Source organism: Danio rerio, chromosome 2 (assembly GCF_049306965.1).
Source record: "Danio rerio strain Tuebingen ecotype United States chromosome 2, GRCz12tu, whole genome shotgun sequence".
NCBI lineage: Eukaryota > Metazoa > Chordata > Actinopteri > Cypriniformes > Danionidae > Danio > Danio rerio.
The window spans coordinates 46,324,020-46,343,539 of NC_133177.1; the positions used below are offsets into that span (position 1 = coordinate 46,324,020).

The following is a 19,520-nucleotide window of genomic DNA, read 5'->3' on the forward strand; positions in this document are numbered from 1 at the left end:
GAGTTTTTATGGAGCCAGATTAGAATCTAAAGTGATTCATGCAAAAGACACAATGTACCCATGTGTAGTCAAATTCACATGCATGAAACCAAATTCATGTGCACAAAATATCTATATGTATTCACAAAAACAATTTACTTGCACAAATTACTGACATAATTTCATAAAATATATAGATGCTCCCATCGATGGGCCAAAGATCAGTCTCTGCCGATCATTGCATTTCGCGACTCGATCGCTACTCGCTGATCTTCATGAACCAATCGCAAGTGTTAGTTTACGAATTTTCAACCCAGGTAATACATCCACAGCACGACAACACGTGAGCAGTGTGTCCAGTAATTTTCAGTAAAACCACATTTGCAAATGTATAACAGTGTAGAACATTTTTTTAATGTTTAAAATTTGCGAGTTCATCCTGAATGAAAATGCGGTAATTTGTACCTTTCAGCCAATTAGATGAGAGCTGTATTCGATGTGACTCACTCTGCACAGCTTTTATGCAGTCTGATCCTCTCCAGCATGGCAAACCAGGCTTCAAGCCATAACTATTATTTTTGCTGAATTGCACTGACGAAACACTTAAGGCTCTATTTTGATGATCTAGGCGCAAAGTCTAAAGCGCATAGCGCAAAAGCATTAAGGGCGTGTCCGCATCCACTTTTGCTATTTTAGGGATGAAAAAATATGTTTTGTGCCGCTGCGCATGGTCTAACAGGGTTGTTCTTATTCTCTTAATGAGTAATGGGTGTGTTTTGAGTATAATGTGCATCAAACCAGAGTCTCGTCTCCCATTCCCTTTAAGAGTCATGGTGCATTTGCTATTTACATGGCGGACTTTGTAAGTGGAAAAACTGAAAGCCTCACTATGAGAAAACAGTTAAACAGAGCATCTGCAGCGCGAGGATAAAGAACGAACCTCTTCTTTACTTTACTGCTTTACTTTTGAGGGATAGGGAAACGGTGTTGTACGAACTGCACTGAAGACATCCATATGTAGTCTACATATTTCATTTCATTTGTTAGACGCAAAGATTTGCTTTAAAACTCTTTCTAAATTCAGTTCTAATTTCCAGCAAACGAATAAAAGAACAATAATAACATAGTGTGGTCAAAAAACGAAGTTATATCCAAACTCACATCCTTTTCTTAGGCCCCATATGGTGATGCAGACGTCTCCAAAACGGGTGGACAAATCTAAACATGTTTTTATTAAAACAAATATAAATGTGCATATAATTAATAATAGTGCTAATAATAATAACATTATACAAATGCAAATTGTCAAGAATACAATGAAAAAAGCCGCCAACATGAAGAAGGCATGGAGGTAGTGTTTTTTAATTTATGTAGAAAATAATCTTTTTTTTTACATTTTAATCCTTTATTTTTTTTTCCATTTTTAAAGATAGTTGTGTATTGCTGTAGATCCTATGTGCAATAAGTGTTTGAACATGCATAGACGCATAACTAACGCACTCTGTACTGGACTTAAGACCAGCTTTTACTTGGTCACTGGCGCAGTCTATTTCAGTTCCTCAAAATAACAACGCTCCAACAATGCGCCCTAACACACCTCCTTTCTAGACCGGAACATCCATGAGTTCACAAAGTGGCTCAAATGGATTTGCTATTTAAACAACCTAAAAATGCGCTGGTCTGAAAGTATCAACAAATCGCCCAAACACGTCTTGCGCCTTATTGCACCGGGTGTATAATAGGATCCTTCATTTCCATCATATCTGATGAACGTAAACAGGCTGTTGTTAAATAGACCCTATCATTCAGTAATAAATATATAAATATAAGCATTTTAAAATGACTCTTATAATAAATTTATTTCTTTTTTATTAAACAAGAAACAAAAAAAAATGTTTGCATGTGTACACCGTGTCTTTTGTGTCAATTACTTTAGATACTAATCCGTCTCCATAGTTTTGAATTCTGCTCTGTCGACTTTTGATGTTGAAATTTAACATTGCAGATTAACAAAGTGACTCATATAGGCATTTTTGTAGTTTGAGAGAAGATATTGTTTAAGAAGTAATTTAGAGTTTGTAAAATAACAAAAAAAAGCACTGGCAGCTCATTACCAGGTCTTTGTACTGTCATTTACAACACAAACACAGACAATATATCACTTCAAACTATTAAAAAAAGTAACTTTTCAACAAAAAACACTTTTAGAGGAAAGACCAAGATCTCAATTCAATGGCATAAATAAGTGAAAAAAAAACACGAATCACAAAATTTATGCAAATTTATGCATATTTTTACAGTGCATGTAAGCTTATTCTCTCAAATAAAAAAGGAGGAATGTGGTACAAAACACAGTAAGGGGTTTTCTATTGGAGTAGTTGTATTCCCATGTCTTACCCTGAACAAGCACCTGTCCAGCTGTGAGCAGCAGCTGTTGGCCGTGGTCTCCAGGCTGTGCTCCATATTGCAGGATGGTGGCCCCGGGCTGAGGTGTGGCGGGGCTGGGGAGAGTCAGAGCCTGAACCCCTTGTAAAGCCTCTCCTCCAGGGCCGGCCAGCTGGATTGCTCCACCCTGAGTGATTGCAACTACACAGACAAACAAGAAGATGTACAGTGTTGAACCTAGGGCTGTGCAATATGACAATATAAAGTCAAGCCCGAAATTATTCATACCCCTGACAAATTTGGATGTAAGGTCACCAACCCAGGCTCATTCTAAAAACTTACCACTATATACATTTCTGGAGAGCACCAAATACATCCCAGAAGCTACTTTTTTTGCAGTTTTTGTTTTCGCAAATCCACCAGAGGCCGCTGTGTATGCTTTTTAAGATCTCAAAATTCTCTCGCAAGTGCCATTTGCGTAAAACCACCAGAAGCTGCTGTTGACTCACTGACTGATTGACTGATCGACCCTTCTCTTTACCTAAACCCAACCGACAGTTTTAAAAAGCAATCCAGAAAAACAAGCCCTCTTCTGATTATACCATATTTTACCATATTTTCAGATTTTATCACATCCTTATGCTGTTATTTACTTGTTTATTTTATTTTTTTGGTTTCTGTTTTAGTCTTACCCGCTTTCTGAAACCCTACTTTGCCGGACTTGCACCCTGTCGTCGTGATCAACTCCTTTCTGCCTTTCAAGTCAGACAACGTACATGGTGAGCTACTGGCCATCTGGAAACAAGGGGTAAGCCGTCCATACGGAAGTAAGCAGCCAGCTTGGAAGTGAAAAAAGGAACGCCGCCAGACCACCCCGTAGCATTCATTTTAAAGACGAAATGCAGCCATACGTACCTCTGGCTACATAATTTGCGATCTCCAGAAACGTATATAGGGCTATGTTTTCAGAATGAGCCTATGTTACTTTCTTTTACTCAGCCAGGTTTTTTTTTTCCAGAAATAACACAGGCTTCAGAAAATAAGACGATGTACAAAGGCATCATAGTGGAAATAATTTTTTTTTTTGCTCTTATTTACATTTGAACAAAAAAATGTCCTATCCAAAATTGCTCAAACTTCTTATTTAAAATGAGTTGAAACAACACAGTTATTTTTTGTGGAGACAACTTAATTCTTTCATGTTTAATCCACTCAAATTTGTAAAACCTAATAAGTTAACTTAATTCCTTTAAGTTAACACAATTCTTTAGGATTTTTTGGGACAGCTTAATTATTTTATATTTAATCAACTTAAATTTGTTAACCTTATCGATTTCTGTTTGGACAACATGAAGGAATTGTGAGGAACCCAGCATTTTTTAGTGTGTACTCATGTTCATATTTATGTCACAGTCTATAGGAAATTTAAAGTTTTATACCATTCCAAATAGTCCAAGCTGTTCTAAAGCATCCTAATTACCCTGATTGATTGGAAACAGCTGTTTTAATCAACTCAACAAGTGAAAAACAGAAGCTCTCTGCTGTTGGCTTGTGGACAATCATGGTAAAGTATGTAATACAGAACTGTGTTTTTCACCAATTCTGCGTTAAGAAATTTTTGGGGGCGCGGCTAAGGTTTGACTTGATGACACATTGGAGCCACAGAGTTTGGCTCTGCCCTTAACACCATAATAACAACTGCATATTAGCATCATTGGTTTTCAATGAATATCTCAGGCGTGGGACGTACTGTACTGTCCTGAGCTGGTCTGGTAGATTGAAGATGGAGTCGTCACCATAGCAACACTGGAGGTGGGCGGAGCTTCTTCCTCCACTTTCTCCTCTTCGTCAATCTTTGGCACGACCCGTGCATCTGACGACAGCTCATTAAAGATTTTCCTAAAAATGTGGATGAAAACAAACCTCAGCTAAAAACAACAGAAAACTGACAATGATCACCTTAGGTACACCTCATGTGCTTTATTCAGTGTTAAATGCTAACAGTGTGAGTTTGAATGGCATTTTACATGACATTTATTGCCATACTACTGAAAGCAGCAGCAGATAGTTCACCTCAGAGTTCATCTTGAAAATAAAATAAAACGTTAAAAAACAAATTGAACTTTAGAACTGTGACTATAAACCAACATATCTCAGTGATTCAGCATCTAATATTGTTTAAAGGTTTAATATGTATTAATTAGATTATAAATCTTACCATTTTGTGAATGAGTGCATATTCTGTGCTTCTGAATGGCTGTATTTAAATTTCTGTCATGTTTTGTCTGGTGCAAACAGCAAAATTCCTTATCACTGCAAATCTCATGAAGTAGCGTGTTAAGACGCGGGGTTACAGTGTAACCTGCTCACCCAATGTTTACGCTTGTAACATTTATATTATTTGCAAATTAACCTCATGTGGAACTCTAAATCTGTGTCTTATTTATAGTATGCTATGTCCACCGAAGGTCACATTTTGCTCATGGGTGCTTGCTTTGAGAGCCTTTCTGAATTAATGAATGAAATACGCGGTTTTCCACCAAGGCAACCCGGGGAGCTGAAATATAATTGGCCAAACTGGCAGTGAGCAGGTTAAAAGAACCAAAACAAAGACAGACGTTCTAGCATGGAATGCCTATTTTAAAAGCAGAATATCTGACTTCAGCATTGTTTTTCAGATAAACAAGATGTTCACAGGGCATGTTTCTTAAATATCTGCAAACATATTATAGTATTTTTATGCTTTAGAAGAGTCAAAAATGTACATACAGCACCTTTAAAAGAAAATCTTACTCCTAATATTTGCAAAAAATAAAATAGTTTATAAATAATGCTAGTATAATACTGCGTTGCTCAAGAATGGATCTTACCTATACGACGGTCGTCTGGACAGAATCTCTCTCCTCTTTTGAGGATCTGATGGTGTTGTTCCTGCACCAGCAGTATCAGCAGCTACCTGAAAACATACAAAGATAATACGCATAAAAACACATTTCAATGCCAAATGAACCTTTAAAATAAACATTTCTTCAAGGGAACATTATCATCAGTGAATAACAAAGCTTTAGTAACTACCACCATATAGCCTATATACTGTAAACAGATTTTAGGTCCCGTGAAGTGCTTTTGAAATTGTTCAGATGTTGATCTACCTGTACTATTGCACACACTTTGTAACATTTTATTTATCAAATTTAAGAGCCTCTTTAACACTTATGTTTATTTTATCAGATCAGATATTTTGTTTGAATATTTTTGTCTTTGACTATTAAAAATATTTGACTTTGTACTGTTGGTAAATTAAAATAAAGTGGTTAAACAACAAAAATCCTAATATACCTAAATGTATAGTTTAAAAAATATTCAATAATTATCTAGATCAAATGATTTGAAACATGATGTAGTAACAATTTTTTTTGCAATATCGCCCAGCCCTATTACTAACATAATGATACTAACATTTAAAAACATTATTGTGGGACTTTATTGTGGGACTTTCTTTTTTTTACTTTTTTACTTCATGGGACCTTTAAAAACATAAAAAAGTGAGTAAAAAATTAATAATTTGAGCTTGATAACAAAAAAGGCCAAATCCATTTGGAAAAAAACACAATAATGACTTTATTATTTTTGATTGTACCATTACTTTAAATAAGTAATGCTCATAAAAAAAACAACCATGCTATGTGACCATAAGTACTTTCTTTCTTCTCCTGAGCAGATTTATTTTGTCCGACTTGGGATTTGTGTGCGTGTGTGACGGAAAAGATCAGATGTATAGACTCTCACACAACCCCAATCTCATTACTGCTCCACAAAGCCACTCTCGCTCTTCTTGTTACTATGTCATTCTGCTTCTCCTTCATCCCACTGATCCCAGGATGAGCAAACTGTGCCCTGTGATTGGCTGAAGCCTTAACTGGCTGCAATGCAATTGGTCAGTTCTCCAGGTGAAAGGACAGGTAAATGAATAACAGGATTGTTGTTTAAAAGAGGCTAACAGATGAGTTCATGTTTTGGTTTAATATGTGTGGACTGTAGATAACTTATGGTAATGTTTACACAGTGGCGCAGTAGGTAGTGCTGTCGGCTCACAGCAAGAAGGTCACTGGTTCAAGCCTTGGCTGGGTCAATTGGCATTTCTGTGTGGAGTTTGCATGTTCTCCCTGTGTTTGCGTGGGTTTCCTCCGGGTGCTACGGTTTCCCCCACAGTCCAAAGATATGTGGTACAGGTGAATTGGGTAGGCTAAGTTGTCTGTAATGTAGGAGTGTGAATGAGTGTGTATGGATGTTTCCCAGAGATGGGTTGCCGCTGGAAGGGCATCCGCTGCATTAAACATATGCTGGATAAGTTGGTGGTTCATTCCGCTGTGGCGACCCCAGATTAATAAAGGAACAGAGCCACAAAGAAAATGAATAATTAACAGAGCAAGGAATTGTTCACAGTATTTCCTATATGTTTTTTTCTTCTGGAGAGTCTTATTTGTTTTATTTTGGCTAAAATAAAAGCAGTTTTAAATTTTTTTAAAACCATTTTAAGGTCAACATTATTAGCCCCATTAAGCTATATATATTTTTTATTTTCTACAGAACAAACTATCATTATACAATTATTCGCCTAATTACCATAACTTGCCTAATTAGCCTAGTTAAGCCTTTAAATTGCCCTTAAAGCTAAATACTAGTATCTTGTAAAATATATCTATTAAAATGTACTGTCTTTGTTACCACGACTGGGGTGGAGTGACAGGAGACCACAGGAGGTAAGATCCACTATGCAGTTTATTCAACAGTCAGGCAAGCAATGGTCATGCAAACAGGTATATGAAGGTAGTCCAGAATCGTAAACGTTTAAACAGGCAAATGGTCAAAAGGCAGGCAGCTAAACAGGAAGACAAGGTACTAGGCTAGGATCGATACACGGAGAAACAAGACATGGAAACGCGTTGTAATGTATACAGGGAAACAAGACTCTGCACCCTGGTAGCGTGAAAGAGTGGCTTATGAATGGGATGTAATCAGTCTGTGAACAAGGCTCAGCTGGTGCTTGCAATCAGGATACATGAGTGAGCAGGCGTGCGTGTTTGGGAGCAGTGCATGTATGAATGTGTAGTCCTGGGGAATGCGGAAATGAAGTCCTGAGTTCGTGTGAGAACCAGCGATCCTCTGGAGAGCGATCGCTGGTTGTGACATAGCCCCCCCTCTAGGAGTGGATTCCAGACACTCCACTTACTGTTCAGGCGGGAGGCGGAGCGGAGGCAGAACAGGGGGAGGGATGGAGGGCCAGGACCATGCAGCTGGGGCGTACCTGGGGCGTGGAGCTGCGGAGGGCCTGGAGACTGGAGCTGCGGAAGACCCGGAGAGTGGAGCTGCAGTGGTCCTGGATCACGTGGCAGCGAAGGACCTGGAGTCCTGCGAGGAACCGGCAGGGCTGGAGGCTTGAAGGGAGCCGGCAGGGCGAGGAGTCTGGATGACGCCGGCTGGGTGAGCTGTCTGGATGGCGCCGACAGGACGAGGAGTCTGGATGGCGCCGACAGGGCGAGGAGCTGTAGTCGTTCGGGAAGCCCAGGTGGCGAACACTCGGGAAGCTCAGGCGGCGGCGACCACTCGGGAAGCTCAGGCGGCGGCGGCGACCACTCGGGAAGCTCAGGCGGCGGCGGCGACCACTCGGGAAGCTCAGGCGGCGGTGGCGACCACTCGGGAAGCTCAGGCGGCGGCGGCGACCACTCTGGAAGCTCAGGCGGCGGCGGCTCTGGCCGAGGCGCTGGCTGCGACGTCGGCTCTGGCGCTGACTGCTGCGTCGGCTCTGCCTGCGGCGTCGGCTCTGGCTGAGGCGCTGGCTTCGGCGTCGGTTCTTGCAGCGGTGTTGCCAGCTCTGGCGGTGGTAGCTCCGGAGGATCTGGCAACACTGGACGGTCTGGCAGCACTGGAGGGTCTGGCAGCACTGGACGGTCTGGCAGCACTGGAGGGTCTGGCAGCACTGGACGTTCTGGCAGCTCTGGAGATGGCCTTTCAGGGGCAGGAACAGACTTGGGACTGGAAGCCATCTTGTGAGCTGGCTGACTGGGAGCAGCCATCTTGTGAGCTGGTTGTGGAAACTGGGTCGCAAGCCCCGTTGCCAGCGGGTCTTGCTCTCTACAGCCGCCCCCCCAAAAGATTATTTGGACTTTCGTCCGCCTCTCCTATGGTGAGGGAGGATCCACTCATTTGAAGTGCCAAATCAATAAATTGTACCAGTGTCCAGCGGGGATTGTGTTGTGGCATCATGGAGTACAATGGCTCAGAAAGTCCTCCATGAAAAAATATTCTGAGACATCCTTCATCCAGGGTGGTACGGTGGGCCAGATTAATAAAGTCCTCCACATACTCTTCAATAGACCGGGCATCCTGACGGAGGCGCATGAACTGAATACCTGCTGGATCCATGTTCTGGCCGAGTCTTCTGTTACCACGACTGGGGTGGAGTGACAGGAGACCACAGGAGGTAAGATCCACTATGCAGTTTATTCAACAGTCAGGCAAGCAATGGTCATCAGGTGCAAACAGGTATATGAAGGTAGTCCAGAATCGTAAACGTTTAAACAGGCAAATGGTCAAAAGGCAGGCAGCTAAACAGGAAGACAAGGTACTAGGCTAGGATCGATACACGGAGAAACAAGACAGGGAAACGCGTTGTAATGTATACAGGGAAACAAGACTCGGCACCCTGGTAGCGTGAAAGAGTGGCTTATGAATGGGATGTAATCAGTCTGTGAACAAGGCTCAGCTGGTGCTTGCAATCAGGATACATGAGTGAGCAGGCGTGCGTGTTTGGGAGCAGTGCAAGTATGAATGTGTAGTCCTGGGGAATGCGGAAATGAAGTCCTGAGTTCGTGTGAGAACCAGCGATCCTCTGGAGAGCGATCGCTGGTTGTGACAGTCATCATGACAAAGATCAAAGAAATCAGTTATTAGAAATGAGTTATTAAAACTATTAGGTTTAGAAAGGTGTTGAAAAAAAAGTCTTTTTTCCTTTAAACAGAAATTGGGGTAAAAAATAAACAGGGGGACTGATAAGTCTGGAGGGCTAATAATTCTTACTTCAACTGTATCGAGTGTATGAAAAACTAAATGTGTTTACCTGTACAGTTTGTATTTGAGGCGATTGTATGACGGAGGGCTGTGTCGTCTGAATGACCCCTTGCAGCTGTAGTGTCTGTCCATTAGGTAATGAAACCACAGACACTCCCTCATTTACCTACGAGAGGCACAGAGACAAACACTGTTTTTGTTTACTTAAAATGTTAACCAACACTTTATTAACTAATCATTTACACTTTAAAAGGCTAGTTTTAATAATACAATCTTGGGCCCAAAATGGACGAATCCATTCAATGGGTTTCATTTTTAAAAGATTTTAAAATAAACTTTTAACCCAACGCAGGGCTCAAAACTGACTGAAATTGAGCTGAGTGATTGACCACTGATATTAACCAATCCATTCGCATTCTGTTCTAGCGCAGTGGGCCAATGGGAAAAGCTTGAATGCGGGACAAGCATTGCAGGCTTTGTATGCTGCAGCAAGTTGACATGTCAACTGTTTTAAACCAATCCTGAGCGCTGCGTTTGGTGTTTTTAGGTGCAAAGATGCTTAATGCGTGAATGCCTAATAAATCCGCACATGTGGTGAACATTGATATCTACAACATTGGAGGCAACATTGGACAAATTCACAAGATTTGATATATATATATATATATATATATATATATATATATATATATATATATATATATATATATATATATATATATATATATATATATATATATATATATATATCAGGGATGCCACTGTTCTCAATATATTATTGAAGCGTACACGGTTCAATACGCGCTTGTGAATTGCGGTTTTCTCGGTTTTGCGTTTAAATATTTATGTGCATTTTATATCTCCATGAATTGACTGTGTGTGCCTCTAAATCCATGAGCTGAGATGAGGAGTAAATATCCAATCACTATGCTCTAAAGTTAGGGGGCGCTTGACCATCATTCCACACTTTAAGTGAGGCTGAGGCAACAGTACGAGGAAGCGCCGGCGAAGTGAGGCAACACTACAAGGAAGTGCCGGCGAAGTGAGGCAACAGTACAAGGAAGCGCCGGCGAAGTGAGGCAACAGTACGAGAAAGTCTTTCTAATCTGCGGTGTGAGGACATTTCTGTTTTGCCGGTAAGTATAATGCCAATAAAAGAAAAAACGGTGAACAAAAAATAACGTTTTACACGTATAACCATGACTGCACATCTGCAGCACCATCACCCAGCAATATCACTGTCTGAAGGCAGGATAGCAGAGAAGGTAATACAGTCCTCCAAATAGAAACAATCCCTCACTGAATCTACCCAACTGGTTCCGAGAGACACATAAAACTAACAAAGGCAGTGAGGGTGTTTCCTGCTAAAGATTTGCAGCCGTTTTCGATGATTAGAGATGTGGGCTTTTATAAAAGCACTCGATCCGCGTTACAAACTACAGTCTCGCATTATTTCAGCACCGAGATAATTAAGATGGTTTATTTATGTTTACTTAAGTATAAATATGTTGATTTGATATGGCCAATTGATTTTTATTAACTTCACATGTATGTTTATTTTCAAAATGTAGGAATTTATGTGTTCCCCAGTTTGTACATGGGCTACCAGCAGCTGTGAGATTTCATTGTTATTTTTTTTTTATACAATACACTAGGAACTAGTGTACTTCTCTTGGCTTTTGAGTAAAAACATTTTTTAAATTTTTTTCTCCTTAACCGTTTACTGTTCCTATTGCCTATAGAATAAAAAAAAGCACATGTCAAGCCATGAGAATCAAACCAAACACTGTGTTAAAAAAACGATGTATTTATTGAACTGTAGGCTAGCTGTATTGTTTCATACCTAATATATATATATATATATATATATATATATATATATATATATATATATATATATATATATATATATATGTACATGTGGCTCTTTGAACAAAATATGTGGCTCTATAGTTGTCTCCCTTTAATAATACTTTACAGTTAAAAAATGTATATCCGTCACTAGAAATCAGTTTCCTATTGAAAAAATAATTACAATTCCTGTTTTAATGTCAGTTTTCAATACAGAAATGAATAAAAACTTAGTTAACAATAAAAGGACATCAGTGCATGTGTGTGGGGCTGTGGATAAACTAGAATCGCGACACCAATAAAGAGCAAACAACCTGCGTTTAATTGAGTGTTTGTAAAAATGTATTTTTTTTTTACAGTATTGTTGTTTTTGTTATTTTGTATGTTGAATGTTTCAATTCATTATTTTCATTAATTATTATTATTATTTACTTGTTTAGTTTTTTATGTAATTTGAATGTGTGTATGTGTATGTATATTAGGGGTGTAACAGATCACAGTTGAACGATGTTTCGTGCAAATCACAACCCACGTTTCGAAACACACATGATCAGCAGATTAATACACCTTTTTGTAGAATAATGATAAATTTGTAATGATCATCAGATAGATTGTCTCTCGCTTCATTAAAATCACATGCATAAAAGCATTTAGGCTTTCCTGTAAAATATAATGATGACGGAAGAAGTTGTGGTAGATTATTCAGGATGTGGTGGGTTTCTTAGGTATTTTCTGTCTTTACTTATTTAGCCTGCATTAATGCATTCAGTGTAAGCTGCACGATTAATCATATATATAAAGATAAGGATCTCAACACCCACACAACATAAATTATAAATGATGGTGATTTGCATATGTTTATTAATCCTTCGAATCTCTGCATTCAAATCTGTGTTTGAAAAAACGTAAAATTGTTGTGTTGTGCAAAGGTGTGGCGCTGTGGATAAACTAGAATCACCACACCAATAAAGGGCAAACAACCTGCGTTTATATGGCACCAAGCGTGCAGTTAATTTGCCCTTTATTTTCAAAATAATAGTAAAGTACGATTTTTGTTATTTAAAACAAGCCAAAATTAAAACGTTTTTGTTTCAAGTAACTTTTTTTATAATAATAGTAAAATGTTTGTTTATTTTAAATTCTGCTGCTACTCAGAAAAAAACAAGAGTTTATTTAAAAGAATTTAAATAAATTGTGGCTATTTCATTTATGGACTTGCTCAACTTGTAATGCTTCATATTTGTTTATTTTTGAGTTGCGCCTGTAAAACCTGTATTATTTAAAGTAATATACACACCCCGATGACTCTGCAAAAAAATGCATTTGGCAAAAACAAAAAAACCTAAATGGCTCTTCTAAAAAAAAAAGGTTGTTGACCCTTTGCTCTGAGTTTGTTTTAATTATCACTGCATTGTATACTTACAGGCTGGGCTGTTTATGTACAGTTAAAATCAGAATTATTAGCCCCCGTTTATTTTTTTCCCAATTTCTGTTTAACGGAGAGATTTCTTCAACACATTTCTAAACATAATAGTTTTAAAAACTAATTTTTAATTACAGATTTATTTTATCTTTGCCATGATGACAGGAAATAATATTTGACTAGATATTTTTCAAGACACTTCTATACAGCTTAAAGTGACATTTCAAAGGGGGGCTAATAATTCTAACTTCAACTATATACATATAAATCTAAATGTATGATTTGCTTGAACACTCCCTCAACTGAACTTGCTGCAAGTGAGACTGAGAAAATGAAAATGCATCATTCTTATCTTAATTTTAATATATATTTGTTGTTGGTCAGTTATCTACTAGATAAACAAGAATAACGAATACCATCTGAGGTGAAGTGCTTCAAAACCAGTCCGCTATATGCTTCAGTGCCAAAATGCAAATTGGTATGTTAAATAAAATAATAATCTTGCCTAAATAAAATTAAAGTGAAATAATCAAAGTTTCAGAGAAGCCTGTATATTTATCTGTATACATGGTTATTAACAAAATCATACATTGCTTCGGTAAATTACAATTTAATTCATTTAATCAATCAGGTACTTTGAATAAGCAGCAAAGGCGTTTACAAGGTAGGCTATTCGCAGCAGCACTAAAGTGTTTGCAGATTACCTCAAAAGAACAAACTCGGTTGGAAAGGTGAGAAAACTCAGAAACTCGTTGTGAGAAAGGAGGTGTCTACTTATTTGTGCCAGTCTGCCAGATAAAATTTTTTAAAACTCCTTGAATGGTATTTTGATCCCATGCGAGGAGGCAAAAAAAATTAAAACTTAAATAAAAAAAATTCCTTCCTCTGCTAAACATCATTTGGGAAATATTTGGAAAAACATAAAAAAATTTAAAGGTTGGCAAATAATTCTAATTTTAACTGTATATCAGACATGAATTAATTTATTTTCCTTCAGCTTAGTCTCTTTCCTCTCTTTAAAAATTAGATGTTACGAAACACCAACATGGAGTGGCTAAATATCAACTTCGGTATAAACAGCCCTGGGAGTAAGTAAGTAATACTACAGTATAGTATCTATTCAATGACCAAATAAAACTTATTTGACAAAAAAGAGATTCACCTAAATACAGCAGTATCTAAATACAATAATCCAACCATCCAATGTTATTATCTAAAACAATCCCTGTCTTGGCACACAAATGTGCATTACATCATATGTTCAGCTACAAATAACGTTTTAAAGCATGGGCTTTATACAGAAAACGAAACCAGCGTCATCCATTTGTGTAAGTCTTATATGCGTGTGAGTGAGTCAGAGTGAGACTGTACCTGACTTGTTGCTTTCTCAGTTGCACTGGCTTCCTGTTGCGCTACGGTTGCAGTTTCCATGGCGAACGGCCTAGCAACAGAGTAGAGAGGAAATGCACACTCAGCGCTCTGCGGAGTCAAACGTCATCCGATTTTTTAGCAGCCTGCTGAATTTGATGCAATAACCCTTCATTTAAGCACACCGCTTGCCAATCTGGTGATCCTACATGACATGCAATAATACAGGTTTGAATTGGTGGTGAAATGTTCATGGATTAGAGAAACGTACAGTTGAAGTCCATTCTTTTTCAGATATTTCCAGAGTGCTGTTTATGAGAGACAATATTTTTTTCAACACACTGATAAACATAACAGTTTTAATAACTCATTTATTTTGTCTTAGCCATGATGACAGTACATCTTTTTTCCTAGTTATTTTGCAAGATACTAGTGTTCAGCTTAAAGTGCAATTTAGAGCCTTAACTAGGTCAATCAGGTTAACTAGGCAAGTTTGGTTAATTAGGCGATTAATTGGTTTTCTTCAAGCTAGAAGGGCTATTGTATAATATATTGAACTGGATAGACTAAATTATATCATCAAAGACAAACAAAAGGACTATGACTATCTTTGGGAACCAGATATGAATATTATGAAAACTGAGTGTTTGTAAACATGTATTTTTATTTTCTACAGTATTGTTTTTGTTATTTTTTCATTACCTATTTTCAATGTTTCAATTCATTATTTTCATTCATTATTATTATTTACTTATTTTTATTTAACTATTATTTAGTTTTTTTTATGTCATTTAAATGTGTGAATTGTATGTATATTTGGGGTGTAACAGATCAAAGTTGATGGGTGATTGATGAAAGCATTTAGGCTTGTGGTAGGTTATTCAGGATGTAGTGGGTTTGTTAGGTCTTTTCTGTCTTTACTTGTTTAGCCTGCATTAATGCATTCAGTGTAAGCTGCACGATTAATCATATAAAGATCGGGATCTCAACACCCACGCAACATAAATTATAAATGATGGTAATTTGCCTACGTTTATTAATCCTTTGAATCTCTGCATTCAAATCTGTGTTTGAAAAAACGCAATAAATAACACAGAAGTCCTGGAATAACAGTTTAGAGTTTGAATATAACCACTGATGTTTATGGTAAAGATTATAATCACAGTCATATGCATTTACCTAGGTCAGGGGTCACCAATCTCGGTCCTGGAGGGCCGGTGTCCATGCAGGGTTTAGCTCCAACTTGCTTCAACACACCTGCCTGGATGTTTCAAGTATACCTGGTAAGACCTTGATTAGCTTGTTCAGTTGTGTTTGATTATTGTTGGAGTTAAGATCTGTAGGACACCGCCCCCCCCAGGAACAAGTTTGGTGACCCCTGACCTAGATGCTCAAAAATGAAAGTCGAACATTAAAAATATACTAAATAATCCTTAAAAAATGATCCATCTAGCAATGAAACATGGCGTTTTATAAGTGAATAATGAAATCATTTATTGAAAATTAGCCTAAAAATAAATATGGGTTGAACAAAATATAATGTTAGATTTTTACATTTAGCATTATCAGCAACAGTAGTAATAGTGCATTTTTCACAGTACTTAATATTTTACTATTTATTTTTATGCAGCTGATTATTTCTTCGTTTAGTTTTTAATTAAATTGGAGGTGCTGTTTGGTAAAACCAAAAGTGTCTTGCAGTACTGTTTTTGTAATAAAAGGACTGCAAATTTTATTTGTCTCCTCCTCTTTTTGGCTGATCCAAAACATGGTCTGATCCATGACTAAAAAAACATAATGTGATCTGAACCGTGAGATCCATTACACCACTAATGTATATGTAAATATACTGTACATATATAAAAAGGGTGTGTATTCTGTGTGCTGTTTTGTAGGCTATATTGTTATTGTATGCCTAGTTAATAAGGGGAGAGGGGAAAAAATCAATAATCATATTTGGGGAAAAAATTAAGCAATCAAATGTACAACAGTGGTTTGTTCTTTCACCAATTGAAAAAAAGAAATCTCAAGGAGGCTAACAATATTGACCTTAAAATTGTTTAAAAAAGAAACAGACATGAAAAATAGAAATAAATAAATCAAATAAATAAGACTTTCTCTAGAATAAAAATATAGGAATTACTGTGAAAATGTGCTTCCTCCATTAATTATGACTTGAAAAATATGTTTTTCATTCATTTTCTTTTCGGCTTAGTCCTTTTATTAATCTGGGGTCGCCACAGTGGAATGAACCGCCAACTTATCCAGCATATGTTTTACGCAGCGGACGCCCTTCCAGCTGCAACCCTCAACCCCAATCTCTGGGAAACATCCATACACACTCATACACTACGGACAATTTAGCCCACCCAATTCACCTGTACCCTATGTTTTTGGACTGCGGGGGAAACCGGAGCAGAAGATTTTTCAGCACATTTCTAAACATAATAGTTCTAATAACTAATTTCTAATAACTGATTTATTTTATCTTTGCCATGATGACAGTAAATAATATTTGACTAGATATTTTTCAAGACACTTCTATACAGCTTAAAGTGACATTTAAAGGCTTAACTAGGGTAAATAGATTAACTAGGCAGGTTAGGGTAATTAGGCAAGTTATTGTATAAAAATGGTTTGTTCTGTAGATTATTGAAAAAGAAACTAGCTTAAAGGGGCTAATAATTTTGTCCTTAAAATGGTGTTTAAAAAATTAAAAACTGCTTTTATTCTAGCCAAAATAAAACAAATAAGACTTTCTCCAGAAGAGAAAATATTATCAGACACACTGTGAAAATGTTCTTGCTTTGTTAAACATTTTTTGGGAAATATTTAAAAAAATAATAACTTAAAGGGGGGCTAATAATTCTGACTTTAACAATTAAGCAAATAAACATTTTCTGTTATGTTATACATTTTGTACCTATTAAACTTTTTTCAGTTTATGTCAATATCGTAACAATACTGTATACAGTGAAATAAGCTTCAGCAATTAATGGCAACAAGAAAATTTGATACCGTCAATAAGCCTAATCTCCTTACAGTGTAAAAATGTAAGGAGATTAGTGGATGTTTTGCCTTTGTGTGGGTCTTAGATACTGTACCTAACATAAAACTATAAGGCAGAAACAAAACATTTCGTAATCTTATGAGAAATTAAACGTGCTTGACGAATTTATGACAAAACAGCGAGTCACTGCTTCAGTATCTAATCAGAAGAACTCAATGAGAAAAACCAAACAAATTAATTTCTGTGCTGTACTTTACTCCATGCATCAGACATAAAAAAAAGTTAAAGACGAGATGTCCAAAAGTGTTGTTTGCATGATATTAAATATACAGAAGTGCTTTTATATATGAATCATATACATGATGTTTCAGCTTAAAATGCTCCAAATATGGATGAAATAATGTTCTACTATGCATTGCAACATATTCATTCATTCATTTATTTTCTTTTCGGCTTAGTCCTTTTATTACTCTGGGGTCGCCACAGCAAAATGAACCACCAACTTATCCAGCATATGTTTTATGCAGCGGATGCCCTTCCAGCTGCAACCCTTCACTGGGAAACACCCATACACTCCCATTCACACACATACACAATAGACAATTTATCCTACCCAATTCACCTGTACCACATGTTTTTGGACTGTGGGGGAAACCGGAGAAAACCCAGGAGAACGTAATTAGCCTTGTTAAGCCTTTAAATGTCACTAAGCTGTATAGAAGTGTCTTGAAAAATATCTAGTCAAATATTATTTACTGTCATCATGGCAAAGATAAAAAAAATCATTTTTTAGAGATGAGACTATTATGTTTAGAAATGTGTTGAAGAAATCTTCTCTCCGTTAAACAGAAATTGAGGAAAACATAAACGGGGAAGCTAATAATTCAGGGGATTTAATCATTCTGACTTCAACTGTATATACTAAATTACACCAGTATACTGTGATAAAAATGAAAGTATCATATCGTATTGTTACAGTCCATCAGTTTGTTATAGTTAATACTAAATAGTTTAAACAAAAGTAAATGCTGTAATATAACACTATAGTTTTTATAAATTACTGTAGTATTTTTTTAAATGTGGGATCAAATGATTACTGTTTTAAATAGTGAAATAAATTTAAACATTGCTAAACTGAATGACTTTAGGTGTTCTTTAATCACAGCAAAATGTACATTTTGAGTTTTTTTTTTTAGGTAAAAAATCTAAGGTCATATTCTGATTTACTGTACAATAGGAAAATTATTTCTTTCTTGACTGACCCATATGTTACATGACTGCAACAGAAAAACAAACAGACTGACTGGTGTTCAGAATGAATGCAATAACAGCAGTTTGGTGATTAAAACGGCACACAAACACACACACACACACACACACACACGCACACAGAGAGAGAGGGGGAGAAAGAGCAAGCTGCAGGCGCGTGCACTTCCTCGTTTACTAGACCAGCGCACAGTCTGCACACACTTCTAAACCATTCCAGCAGACTCAAACTACTCATGACGAAATATTTCGTTTCTCAGTTACTTTCAGCATATAGATCTTCTTTCCAGACTTCTATCTGAACTCAGTTTACTTAATGTTTTCTGACTGACAGAACAAGCGCGCGCAAACTTTGAACAGCTCGAGCTTATGTAACAGCAACAGTGGCACGCGGATCTGACATGCATGGGTACACAATTGTAACATTCAAGCTCACAAATAAATATAGGAAAGCTTTTCAACACTAGAAAGTTTTACATTTTTTAGGTTAGCCCACTATTTTCTGCACGTCCCCGAACCGTTACGTCATTCTCCACAAATGCAATACATTTTTAATAACGCCAAGCATGAATGTAAGTTGACCATTTCGCTTTATTGTATAGACTATTTTTGTGCGCGTTTTAGTCTGATTATAACCAACTCCAAACTTTTAAGTTAATATATCTATCGCTTTCAGTTATTCGCGGGTTTATTTTCCTGTCAACGGTAGTTTGGCGCTAACATTAGTTGAACCAGGAACAGCGTCCATGACAGCTTCGCTTTATTTTGTAAAAACAAACTGAACAGTGGCGACATGTTCATCTTCCTGCGTTCATCTCCAGATCCTTTCTGTCTGTCTGGTGGCGGATCGTGCCAGCAATAACTTACCCGAGTTTTACGTAGAGTCTCGTCACTCGTTACGGGTGGAGTGGAAGCCCGACTCGCTGCACACGTAGAGCCCACGTCAGCTCTGATGATGCGTCTGGGAGATGTGGACTATGCAGCCAGAGGCCCCGACAACGCACACACACATACACAAGAACACACTGGGTGGAGCATAGGCTGTCACTCGCCCTAAACTATACCGGTTGAAAAAGTTCAAAACAATGTCTACATTTGAGACTTAATAATAATAATAAGAAGAAGAAGAAGAAGAAGAAGAAGCATTTGATAATAAAAAGTGTAACA

At 37.3% G+C, this 19,520-nt stretch overlaps 1 protein-coding gene across 9 annotated transcripts in view; it reads right to left on the minus strand.

Annotated features, from left to right (window-relative positions):
• The window catches only part of crema (cAMP responsive element modulator a), a 41,177-nt gene extending 21,873 nt beyond the window's left edge, over positions 1 to 19,304 (minus strand). Inside the window, exons 1-7 of one of the 9 annotated variants that reach the window (XM_068214533.2) lie at positions 19,221 to 19,304; positions 15,257 to 15,338; positions 14,081 to 14,150; positions 9,485 to 9,601; positions 5,235 to 5,320; positions 4,115 to 4,263; positions 2,377 to 2,565 (exon numbers count right to left, since the gene is read on the minus strand). In XM_068214533.2, the coding sequence (XP_068070634.1) occupies positions 2,377 to 2,565; positions 4,115 to 4,263; positions 5,235 to 5,320; positions 9,485 to 9,601; positions 14,081 to 14,140 (601 nt within the window). In that variant the 5' untranslated portion in view covers positions 14,141 to 14,150; positions 15,257 to 15,338; positions 19,221 to 19,304. Of the gene's footprint in view, positions 1 to 2,376; positions 2,566 to 4,114; positions 4,264 to 5,234; positions 5,321 to 9,484; positions 9,602 to 14,080; positions 14,283 to 15,256; positions 15,339 to 19,220 lie in introns of all 9 variants that reach the window. The other 8 variants (XM_073929248.1, XM_677932.11, XM_068214537.2 and 5 more) reach the window with 8 other exon arrangements.
• Between the last annotated feature and the right edge of the window lie 216 nt (positions 19,305 to 19,520).